This window comes from Stegodyphus dumicola, chromosome 9, assembly GCF_044657685.1.
Source record: "Stegodyphus dumicola isolate Sdum_Otavi_A_Nest chromosome 9, ASM4465768v1".
Taxonomy (NCBI): domain Eukaryota; kingdom Metazoa; phylum Arthropoda; class Arachnida; order Araneae; family Eresidae; genus Stegodyphus; species Stegodyphus dumicola.
Window position 1 is genome coordinate 81,584,524 of NC_140776.1, and position 13,431 is coordinate 81,597,954.

Genomic DNA, 13,431 nt, shown 5'->3' on the forward strand with positions numbered 1-13,431 from the left:
AAAAGCCACAGGCAGATATAAGTTTTGATCTTTAAATCAATAAATACCTAGGCCAGAATAGTCTTATCTCCTCATTATATTTCAAGATACCAAAGATATATAATTACTGTAAGAATATTACAAAAATATATAATAAAAATTATTATTGAGAAAGGAAAAAATTCCACTATACTCAGTTTATTTTTCCATCTTGAACCTAATTATGAATTCTATTTTCAGACTACTGCAATTGACAATTAATTTTTTAGTTGTTAAAATTTGCTTTGCTTATTACATTAAATACTATTATTCCACGATAAAAAGTATAACAGTTGGTATTTTAGCCCATTCTTCCATCTATTAGTCAATAAATTGCACATATTAACACAGACTTGCACAATATTCTTTCCTTCTGTTAATTCAGGAATGAATTTTGTGGCTCTACTCCATCCTTTGAATACTTCAAGTATTTAAAACATCTTTTATCGATATGGTTTATTGCACACAGTCATACTAGAAGTTTGACATTAATGAATATAAATCTAAGATCTATAAAGAGAAAAGTTTATGATGACTTATTGCTCATCAGATTAGTTCAATAAATTAACCAAAGCATTAATGCAAGTAAATCAGAATTTTTTAATAATTTTAAAATTCTTTAAAATCCTTTAACTCTAGTTAATGATCTAAAGCTCAATTTTCACCGATTCCTAAAATATTAGATCTTTCACATTCATCTTTTTATATTCCCATGGATGGCATACAGTATTTCAAGTGTCCAATAAATTAGATTTCATTTGTATATTTCTATTTCATTACTCAAGGGAGAAAGATTACTCAAGCTATTTTAATTTTAAAGAAATGTTGGAAAAATAACTAGAAATTTATTGTTTAACATTAAACAATATGCATCATCATTATTGAAACTTTTTAGACTATTTCCTTTGAACACACAGATTTAAAACCTCTCACTATCTGAATTCTATATACTAAAATTGCTACAGATAAAAATAAAAGCAATCTGAGAAGGAGTATTATTGTATAGATCAACATCAAAAACTTTTTTTAAATTCATTTTAGTTATATTTATAGTAAAACACACATATTTTACATATCAGCACAACTTACTTTAGGTTTATGATGAGTTGTAAACTCCAATACAACATTTAACTCATTTGATGTGTCTCCCCATTGAGTTTTTACTTTCCAAAATGCAAAGATAATACTCAGTAGCTGTAAGACAAATGAGATAATACATACAATGTCATAGCTTAATAATAATCAACAATCATCCAACATTATAGTGAGCAATTTTAAAAGTACTATTTACATTTCTAAGTAAAGCACAATGATCAGAGTTCATATACTTGATTAGTAATTTGACGTATGTTTCACATGCAGTTTTGCAATGCAGCTTCAACACAGATTCATTCAATCTAAAAATAAATAAATGGAATAATTATCAAATTTATAATTATAATAGATGAAACTAAACTATATAATTTTTAAAAAACTGCAATACTCTACCTTTTTACCACCATAGAAAGCAAACACACAACAGCTGTAACAGCTTCATCTGTGTCAATGATATCTAATGTTGTCATCTAAATTACATTAAAAATTTACTTTAAAATTAAAATTACAGGGAAAAAAAGTTTAAAAAAATTCTTGACATCACAATTTTCAATTAAACATATTCCAAAATATTGGATTTCCGGATATACACTGAAGTGACAAAAGTCATGGGATACCTCCTAATATTTTGTCGGTCCTCCTTTTGCCCGGCGAAGTGCAGCAACTCGATGTGGCATGGACTCAACAAGTCGTTGGAAGTCCCCTGCAGGAATATTGAGCCATGCTGCCTCTATAGAAGTCCATAATTGTGAAAGTGTTGACGGTGCAGGATTTTGGGCACGAACTGACCTTTCGATGATGTCACATAAATGTTCGATGGGATTCATGTCGGGCGATCTAGGTGGCCAGATCATTTGCTGGAATTGTCCAGAATGTTCTTCTAACCAATCACGAACAATTGTGGCCCGGTGACATGGCGCATCGTCATCCATAAAAATCCCATCGTTGTTTGAGTATGTGAAGTCCATGAATGGCCGTAAGTGATCTCCAAGTAGCTGAAGGTATACATTTCCAGTCAATGATCGGTTCAGTTGCACCAGAGGACCGAGCCCATGCCATGTAAAAACAGCCCAGACCATTATGGAACCACCACCAGCTTAAACAGTGCCTTGTTGACAACTTGGGTCTATGGCTTTGTGGGGTCTGCACCACACCCGAACCCTACCATCCCCTCTTACCAACTGAAATCATGTCTCATCTGACCAAGCCACGGTTTTCCATTCGTTAAGAGACCAACCGATATGCTCACGAGCCCATGAGAGTCGCTGCAGGCGATGTCGTGCTGTCAGTAAAGGCACTCGAGTCGATCTTCTGTTGGCATAGCCCAAGGAAGACAAATTTCGCCGCACTGTGTTCTATCGGACACGTCCCACATTGATTTCTGCGGTTATTTGACGCAGTGTTGCTTGTCTGTGAACATTGACAACTCTACGCAGACGTCGCTGGTCTCGGTCGTTAAGTGCAGGTGGTCGGCCACTGCGCTGTCCATGGTGGGATGTTATGCCTGAAATTAGATACTCTCGGCACACTCTTGACACTGTGGATCTCAGAATGTTGAATTCCCTAACGATATCCGAAATGGTCATGCGTCTAGCTCCAACTACCATTCCGCGTTCAAAGTCTGTTAATTCTCGTCGTGCGGCCATAATCACGTCAAAGCCTCTTCACATGAATAACTTGAACACAAATGAAAGCCCTGCCAAAGCACTTCGCATTTATACATTTTCTACGCGATACTACTGCCATCTGTATATTTGCATATTGCTATCCCATGACTTTGTCACTTCAGTGTATATAATATATGATTTACATCATTCATACATCCTTCTGGTATACCCGAGTTGCCATATTTTGACAATAACAACCCCATGAATATTTTTCAGGAGAGGTTGGTTAACCCTCTTGCTGCGCATCCCATGATTTCCACGGGCAACGTACAAGTAGCAAAATTTGCGCAACCCGTGATTTCCGGGGATGTTTTTTTGCCGTCTATTTAACTGTGCAACCCACTCTTTCCTAGTTCAAGGTTTCCTTTCGACTTTTCTGTGATGTATTATTGCTTATTTAGATGTGGGCTAACAGATGGTGCTAGTTATCCACATTTCTGCCAAATATACAAGAATACGTAATGTAGTATTTTGTGCATTCTTTTCAGAGCTCAAAGACGTCTTGCAGGAAGCGTTTCGCGAGTGATATAACCTATATTCCTGATGATATTTCCAACACTGATAGGTAGTTTTGACTCTGATTTCAAGTATATTGAAGATAGTTATAGCGAAACTGATGAGAAATTCTTGGATTCCTCTGCAGAAAGTGATGAATCTGAAAATTCAGTTTCTATTGAAAATGTTGGACAGTGGTGCAAAATTTATATGCAAAATATTACATTATGCAAATATTTTCATTAATATATATGTTTTACCTTTGTATTTTATAAAGTAAATCATAATTTAACCAATATTAACTTTCAGAATTTTCCTTTTATATCATTATTCTTGAATTTCAGTATTCTGACAACCTATTTCTATGATCTAATTCTATATAAGAGAAAAAAAAAAAAAAAAAAAAAAAACTCTTTTACAAAAAATTTTTGTATATTTTATCTCTAAAATATATGTAGATTTGAAATATGTAATAAAAAATACGCAATTTTTAAACCTATTTTGTTAAAAAAACGTACATGGCGAGAGGGTTAATCAGGAAGAACCATTTAATGCTTAGAAAATGAAACTGATTTACATTCTTAAGCAGTTTGACTCACTGAATATGAAAACTAGATAGTAGTAACCTAAAAACAATCAGATCAGTTGGATAACAATAATCAATTATAAAACCTTTTTATAAAGTATTCCTTTTTTAGAATCACAACACAATTTAAATGCTTTTAATAGCTGAATATGAATTACATTCATGACAAAAATTAAAAATACAAGAGATCTTACTAAAGCTGCAAAATATTCTGTTTCTGTCTCTTTTCCTCCATTTTCCTTTATTATATCAGTGACAGCAGCTAATACAGCAAGCATTTCTTTATGTAAGAGAGATCCAGCATTCCAGTTCTTTATCAATCTAAACAACAAATTTATGCATAAGATAAAAATGCAAAATCTCAGGTAAAAGCATATGTGTGTTTTGTTAATATACCTGGCTAGCCTCATATACATCAGGTGTTCCAAATTGCAATTTCCAAAATACTTAAATTTTTTTTAATTTAAATTTCAGAGTTTCTCCCATATTAAATAAAAAAAATTATTAGTAAAAGATAATTTATTGATGAAAATAATTTAGCAGTCAGCAAAATATATTTTGTTATATCCTAGATATAGAAAAACTATTAAAAGTAAATTTTACTAAATATCTTTTTGTTGGTACTTATGTATTATTTCCACCACCCTAGTAGAAGTCGCCAAATTTAGAATCTGCCAAACTCTTGACAACCATGCTTGTAACAACAAATCCTTCAGTCAAGCAACATCGCCATTTTCATTGGCATTCTTTTTTGCTGTATTCCAAATTTTAGTAGTTTTAATAGACACATGGTGATAATTTTTGTCTTGAATTCAATTTTAAAATATAGCTTGAGAAATTTCTTAAAAACAGAAGAAACTTGATAAAATTTCTGTAGAAATACAGTACTTTGCCACACAGTTTCTAAAGGGAACAATGATAAGGTAGATTTCGCACACAGTTGGTGCACAAAGCTGAGTTTGTGAAATTAAGTGAAACCCACATTGCTATGTATATGAAAAGAATAGCAAAGCTAAAATATTAAGAGAATGATTTCACGAGAAATGTGCTGTCCGTTCTTAAATGAATCGTATAATCCTTATTTAGCAATTAAAATTTATATTTCAAAATTTTAAACTTTTAATTCTGTTTGATATGTTGATAACATTTGTCGAGAGTTATCAGCAGTTTGAGAATGTTTTTAAAAAAAAAAACTAAAAAATCAGCAACTTACATCCAATAAGCAACTTTTACTTTTTCATCTCTAAAAACTCCCAACTTGTTAATTCAAGTTTTTTCGTTTTCAATAACCTCTCTGTCACTTTCTTCACTATCAGTAGCAGTATTTTCTAAATCTAGAATTATACTATAGATTTTGCCATCCATTACTTGATTAGGGCATTGTCATTGCAATGAAAATCTTCTGTTACGTCATCTTCATTTATTACTGTTTCTTCCATCCATTAGTTGGAAAATTTCACATTTGGTTTGCAATATCCAAAACCCTTCAAATTCATGGCTATCATCTTCATCATCCTCACCATGAAATATAATAGCTGGTCATAAATTATGCCAAACATATTTTAAAGACATTTTTAAAGACACAAGATCATGGGAGACACATTCTTCCATGATCTTGTGATGCTCCACATAGCAGATTTCATGCTAAAATATTTCAAAAATTCTTGAATAGTCTTACCATTATTCAATAAATTTAATATAAATTTTAAAAATGCTACTTTATATTTGCATTTCAGTGCATGCACTAATCCAATAATATTCATAGGGTAAATGATGAACGTATAATTTGGAAGAAAGAATAATATGGATGCATTATCTTTTATTAAAACTTTAAGTGAAGTATGAGCCAAAGAGTTGTCTACAATCAGGACAGTTTTTGCATCATCAGTTAAAACAACCGAATTCTAATGTTGCCGAGCCTTGGGTATGAAATGATTTTCAAACCACTCATTCATTAACACTTGTGTCACCTTTGTTCTTTTATCTGCACGATATATAACGGGGAAAATCTTTACTCCTTTAAATGCTTGAAGTCGCATATTTTTACTGATTTAGCATTACTTATGCATCCCCACATTCTAAAATTGTTAGTCTCGTTTTGAAATCTTTGAAACTAGTTGCATAATTTTCTATAGAGGTTGCCAAGGTATTTTATGGTACACATTGCCAGAAAAGATCAGTTTCATCAGCGTTCTAAATTTATTTGTTTTGGAGAAAACTTTTCACTATTAATGCGTTCAAAGAATTCATCTGCAAATAGTTCAGCAGCTTCAGTATCAGGTGAAGCTTTTTCATCTGAAATTTCTAACTGCCTTATACCAAGGCCGTTTTGATAGAAGAAGGCCGAAGCTAATATTTGGTGACGTCACAGCCAAGGGCGGTCAGTCAAAAACAGTATTTAAAAAAATAACTAAAGAATGGATTACTGATCTTTTTAAGACAATGGAATTGCATCTTAGGGGAGTTTCTCAAATAATATTAATTTTTGCTTGCTATTCAGTAGCATGCTTTACAATACTTTATTTTTGGTTACATACCATTATAGGCAGTTTAATAGCATTAAACATTGCAAACTCAAATAGTTTTAAACTAATTAAAATAAATGTTATATCAAATTTTTAACAACAGTGTGACTAGCATTCAAAACTAAATATTTTCACTTATTTCCAAGCACTAAAAGAAACTATGTTTTTGCTGTCTCATATTAAAAAAAACAAAAAATCATACCCAGAAATTTGAGAGCTGCAAATATAATTATATCGTATTAAGTCAAAAGATTGACATTCAAAGAGAGTTAGGCATCTCTTAGATGTAAGATTTATCAATATTTACATTTAATTGTTAATATCATAATTTAAAGATAAAAATATGTTACTTTTAAATTAATCTGGGAACATCATGATATAAATGCATTCCATTCATTCATTATTTGATTTACACATAGATTTTTGACATATTGATTCTTTTTGCATTTGTTACGCATAGACACATGCAGAAAGATGCTCAATGTGAAAATTTACGGCAATTAAGAAATACTCATTTTCATAACCAAACATTTGTTTCATAAATTTAAATACTCACCGAAATGTCTTCAACAAGATACTCCAGATTACTAATATTAAATTAATGTATTAGTAAATTCCTCCTTAACTTAAGTCCTTCCTGCCAAGTCCCTAAGTTCTACATTTTTTGTCTTTGTTGTTCTGTGCTTTGTTGTTCAGTTGCAAAAAAATTTGTTTTCCCTAAATTCTGCTACCCGGTGCAACCATACGAGCTCTGGTGCCATTTCTGGGTTTATGTGAATAACAATTTAGTTATTCATAATTCAAACAGCACTAAATGTAATCTTTTTGCCTATGAGTATCATTAAAAAATCTATTTTTTAGAGCATGGAAAGAAGTTTTTCTTAATTTTTTCCTCAGCAACATTTCTTAGCGCATTTAACTTAAACTTGTAATCATTACCAAGTGTAACATCAACGTAAAAAGTTACCATACTCTTTGTTATTTCAATTAATAATATAAAAGAAAATATTTAGGCATCACTGCATGAGTCATTACTCAAGTTGCCATGTGTCAATAAACATTCGGTGATTAACCCCTTCGCGCCGACTGTCACATATACGTGCCAGCAACGAACGCACTTACCTACCGGCCAACACGCAGGCGTGCCAGAGGATTGTTCCATTCTCTACCGACTGTCACATATTTGTGCCAGTACTTTGGAACGTTTTTCAAACTATAATTTCTGCCACAAGATGGCACTGTATGTCCATATGGTTTCAGATACACGTAAATTAGACCTTCTACTCGAAATGAGAGAAGCATGACTCACATACACATGTTTTTGATTATATAAACAAATGGGGAAATAAATGTTTCCGAATGGCATGATTTATGACGTCTCTTTAAATCGCACTTTATTCGCACGTGGTAGTTGTTTACTGTAAGTAGAGAAGTTTTATTTGCTCTAAAGCGTTTGGTATTTCGGTCTGCAGTTCAGTTTTTAGAAAATAATTAGATCTTGTTAGACGTGAATTCTTTGTTTTTACCGTTGCAATGTCGAAGCGCCGAAAATGTTTAACAGAGCATGAAATAGCAGAAATGATGCAAAATATTTCAGATATTGATTCTGAAAGATTTACTGAAAGACATTTTCCAAAACTTTGTTCAGAAGAGACTGATAAGAAAATGAGACGACGATGCTTCGTTTGTTCACATTCCCAGAAAAATCCTCCAAAACGGCAAATGAGTTATTACGAGTGCAAGGAATGTAACGTAGGACTGTGTGTAGATCCCTGTTTTCAAATTTTTCATATGAAAAGAGAATTTTAAGTAATTCTCTTTTTTTAATATTTAGTTTTCAGATTATAATGTTAAAATTCATAAAATGGTGAGTAATTAAAATAAAATGTGTAAAATATGCATTTAAACAAGAAATAAGGTAATTAAAGTATATATATAAAAATATTTATAAAGCATAAGCCGTTTAAATACTCTATAGAGCATTATTAAACAATGCGTTGATACTTCGGAAATTTCATGGATTTAGGCTTAGTAGCAAAAAAGCCCCCGGCCCTGTAGAGACGCTCCCGTAAGACACTGCCGGCCTCAGCAATAAGTGCGCATTTTCGCTACCCGGCTCAAAGGGGTTAAAACGAAATATACACTGCTACAAAAAAATATATGCACCCAGAAAAAATTGAGCCACAATCATGAAACTCGGCAGGAATATAGTCAGATAAGAGATATACAAATAAGTTAAATTTTAGTGCCAATGAGACAAGGGTATGTGTGCTATGCACATATGAGATGTGCAGCTAGGAGAGTTTAAAGACATGACTGCTCATGCCATAAGGCTATTCAAACAAATCTGTAGACTTGGATGCACCCTACTGTGACTTGAGATGCCTCAGAGACATAAACAGTGGCAGTACGAACAGTTGTCAGACTTTAGCATAAAGTAGGCCTCAGAGAAGCAGGTTAGTTGAATAGGTATATCGGTCGAATAGCATATCGAATAGGCATACAAGGGCTCTTCCTGTCTTTCTGAATGTAAGGGATAGATGTTTGGTCCCTCTAAGCTCAATTTTAGGCAATTTAAATTTCCTCGATTCTGAGTTACTTGGAAGAGAGGAGGCTTGTATTTTCGCATCTATTTGAGCACACTGTTCTAGAAACTTATCTCGGTAATCCTCTACTTCTTGAAAGTCATCACTAAATAATTTTTCTCTATCTTCAGTTTTCAAAATATGCTGCAAGATAGCACTCTGACATACGTCAAGTCTCTGGAATTTATCGCAAAGTTGACATTTCAAAATCGAAAGTATTTTTAAATCTCTTACTTCTTTAGTTAATTCACTTTCAGTTTTCCTTGAGGTTTAAGAAAACGCAATTCTAAGTCCTCTTCTTTGGGCCTTTAAAGCGATCAAATCCATCTTCAAAGTATATTCAAAATCGAAGTTCAAAATCAAAAGTTCAATTGAAAAATTCTAATACATAGCACCCGGTTCAGCCAAGGGTACCACTATGTTACGAAGAACACAGAAAATATATATTCAAAACAGTTTATTCAATTGCGGGCTGCCTCTACCCCAGGCTGGGTGCATTATGAATAAAGACAAAAAATTCTTAATAAGCCAATCTTTATTTTCATCAAACCAGTCTTACGCTTCCGAGATCAGCTTTCGTTCTGTCTACAAGCAAACTATTTGAAACACTCAGCACGCAGGCTGAAGTCCCGAACAGCAGAACAGCATCGCCTCGCGGCAGTTATTACTTCAGTTCATTTCACAACATCTCCTCTTCTACTGCATTCAGGATGAGGTAAAAATATGGATCTCTAATTCTCTCATTTTCAACTTATTTTTTATTATTATTCAGAAGGAAGCACCAAATTTGATAGCAAACACGCTAGCACACTGAAGATTTACGAAAAGCATTTATAATGTTTGTATAGTGATTAAATATGTATCAGCATAGAAAACCTGAAAAAAAGGGTATGCTGTCATGGAAGTTCAAACTGTGAATCTCCTGATCATCAGTTGGATGTGTTGTTAAAGATATGCAGTAAGGAAGGAGAAAATTCCTTACATTCTCAATCACTTATATAGAGAATGGAAAAGAAGGGAACTGACACATCAAACATAGACGGTAATGAATTATCATTTACCACTGTATAGTTTAGTTTACAAATGTGCTGCAACCCTCCTGGCTCCAACTGCACAGTATAGTAATTACATATGCACTGTAGCAGGAAACATGAAAAATTAACATCATCATCAACAGGAAGGAAACATCAGACCTCTCGAAAGCTAACCCAACCTGCTACCAACAATTGATCTACGGAAATTCTTACTTGAGTGTTACTTAAAAAAAAAAACCTCTTGTCAAAAGTAAAAATACTTACAGTGGTGGAAAATTTCCAATTGTACATAATATGTAGAACTTAATTCAAGAGAATACATTTGCTGATCTTTACTATATGGTATCCCTTAGGGTTGATCTTTAGATTATGGTAACTTGGCGATTTTTTGGCGAAAATTTGGCGACCAACTCTTCTACAGCAACCCTCTATTTTTTTTTCCCGCCGCCATTTTGTCTTCACGAAGTAAAGACATGTTTCATTCCTTTTTATCTGCTGAACACTTCTTCCAACAATCTACTAGCCAAATTACACTTATGCTAGAAATTTTATCTAACAAAACTGCTTAATCATGACAAATATTCACTGCAAAATTGGGAAAAAGTGCACAATACCATACTCCTTACGCGTTTTTCAAAATAACAGATACACATAAACCATGTACACGCCGACTTATTTTTACTTAAAAAAACATCCCAGAATTGCACAAAAATGGCATTGTGCACACGCTTCACTATATCCATGTGCACTGCTTTTTTCTCATAAATTAGAAAAATTTCACGAAAATACATGACAATTTTCTCAATCTTTAAACCTGGTAAAAAGAACATATATGAAATTACCTGATCGCGAAAAAGTATTTACCCTTTCCAAATATGAACATTTCCACATATAAAATAAATAAAATATCCAAAAACTTTTACCTCTAAATCATCTATTACATTATACACGTCACCAACGAATTCATACCGCAAACATTACAAATACTTAGTGTCAAATATTTAAATTATTTCCATGCACATTTACTTCAACTAAAACGTATACCAAATTCCTACAAACATAAAATTCACAAAATAACTATCATTTAATTAAAATATAATTAAATTCAAAAACACTACTTAAAATATAAATAAGCACATTCATTAAATTAATAAAAATTAGCTTACAATCCTAATTACTTTAAACTAAATCATTGCTAATAACAATTTTTACAATAATACCAAATTACTTTACTTCCACCTTACATTTAGAACAATGCATAAAAATAATATCCTCAAATAATTAAAAATACTAACTTACCTAATCTTCTTCAGAATCTTGATTACGTGTACGATAAACTTTTATTTCCTCCGCTAAATAAAAAGCAAGCGTATGTGGCCCTGTTTCAGGATCTTTAAAATCATACTTATAGTTCACAGCAAGGTACCAAGTAAAATAAATAACTTAATAAAACATCTTTACTTCTATCTCGCACAACCTTAAAGAAACACTTATTACTACCCCTTTCAATCCCACTAAATACCCATTTCGAATTCACTTTAGTTAGGGCCATGGGATCCAAAAATTAACGAACACTGTTTCACACAACACAGAATAAAGCCAAATACAAAATTTCCAGATTTTTTCCCGATTTCCCCCCTTTTCCGATTAAAGAACCGTAATTCGTCCATTAATATCACATGACATATCCCACGATCTCTCATTTCCCTCACACAAAATAATGCGTAATCGGAACTGAGTACTGCTCACATTATTACCAAAGTCCCAGGTAGTAATCTTTATCGCCTCCAAAATGTCGCCAAACTACCAGTTACCATATTCTAAAGATCAGCCCCCCTTGGTTTCTGTCTGAAAAAAATCTTGTTCCTGAAATAGGTTTTTCAATAACCCAAATGTTGATAAAGTTGGGAAAACTAGCCTTGGGGAAAAGCCTTGGGATTTTTTAGTTTTTGTCATAAAAAGGGATTATTTCTGCGAATATCGCCAAACGTATTATGATAAATTTAGACTTAATTTTTGGGACTTCGGCGATTCCAGATTATCGATTTTTCCGGATTATAGATCATCAATTTAAATCTGGTAAGATGGCATGCAAAAATTATAAAATTAAAAATATTAAACCGTAATTTATAAAATAAAGAGCAATTATGATTTAAAGGGTATCAAAATTTACACAAAAAGAAGCTTAATATTTATTTGTTTACTTTATTAAACATTTCTTTCAACGCGCGCATGCACAAAGCATACATTACACATAGTCGAAATTAGAAAATTGCAACCAGAAAACTATTTGATGTGTATTCGTGATATTTATAATGACGAGGAATTTGATTTAAATCATATCAAAAACGGAGCACATCGAGATGAAATAGCATAAATAAATAAATAAGCCGAATAAAATAAAAACATCTGCCCTGAAGATAACGATAGTGCCGACAGATCAACTTCCAGTACATTGCGCGCCTCAACGTCCCCCCCCCGCAGAGCAGCGTGAAATTGATAAACAGATTTCGGAATGGTTAGAGAAACAAAGGATATGCCTTTATCCATTTTTTGCAGCAATTCCACTTTTTGTGTGATGGACTTCGAAACATGCTTTCTCTTTGGCAGCTCCAGAATCGGAAATTCGGCTAATCTTTGGAATATGGTAACAGGTAGTTTGGCGACATTTTGGTAGGCAATAAAGGTTACTACCTAGGACTTTGGGAATAATGTGAGACGTACTCAGTTCCGATTACACATTATTTCGTGTGAGGGATATGAGAGATCATGAGATATGTTATGTGACATTAATGGACGAATTACAGTTCTTTAATCAGAAAAGGGGGGAAATCTGGAAAAATATCTGCAGTACTTTATAGTATTTTGTATTTAGCTTCATTCTGTGTTGTGTGAAACAGTGTTGGTTAATTTTGGGATCCCATGGCCCTATCCAAAGTGAATTCGAAATGGGTATTTAGTGGGATTGAAAAGGGTAGTAATAAGAGTTTTTTTAAGGTTGTGCGAGATAGAAGTAAAGATTGCTTATTAAGTTTTATTAAGCAGTATATTCTACCTGGTACAATAATAATATCTGATTGCTGGAAGTCATATGTCTGTTTGGTGGATGAAGGTTTTCAACATCTTGCTGTGAACCATAAGTATGATTTTAAAGATTCTGAAACAGGCGCACATACGAATATTATAGAGGGCACATGGAGTGCTATAAAAAGCACCATTTTGAAGCATTATGATAAAGAGAATTTTGCTTCTTATTTAGTGGAGGAAATAAGAAAAGTTTATCCGCCACGTAATCAAGATTCTGAGGAAGTTTAGGTAAGTTAGTATTTTTAATTATTTGAGGATATTATTTTTATGCATTGTTCTAAATGTAAGGAGTAAATAAATTAATATGGTATTATTGGAAAATTGTTATTAGCAATGATT

General features: G+C 32.7%; 1 protein-coding gene across 2 annotated transcripts in view; it reads right to left on the reverse strand.

Moving 5' to 3' along the window:
- The window catches only part of LOC118184747 (RRP12-like protein), a 139,356-nt gene that overhangs the window by 122,050 nt on the left and 3,875 nt on the right, over positions 1-13,431 (reverse strand). For both annotated transcript variants that reach the window (XM_085823674.1, XM_085823675.1), the window contains exons 3-6: positions 4,056-4,182; positions 1,507-1,583; positions 1,310-1,415; positions 1,108-1,212 (exon numbers count right to left, since the gene is read on the reverse strand). In XM_085823674.1, coding sequence (XP_085679800.1) covers positions 1,108-1,212; positions 1,310-1,415; positions 1,507-1,583; positions 4,056-4,182 — 415 coding nt within the window. The remainder of the gene's footprint in view (positions 1-1,107; positions 1,213-1,309; positions 1,416-1,506; positions 1,584-4,055; positions 4,183-13,431) is intronic.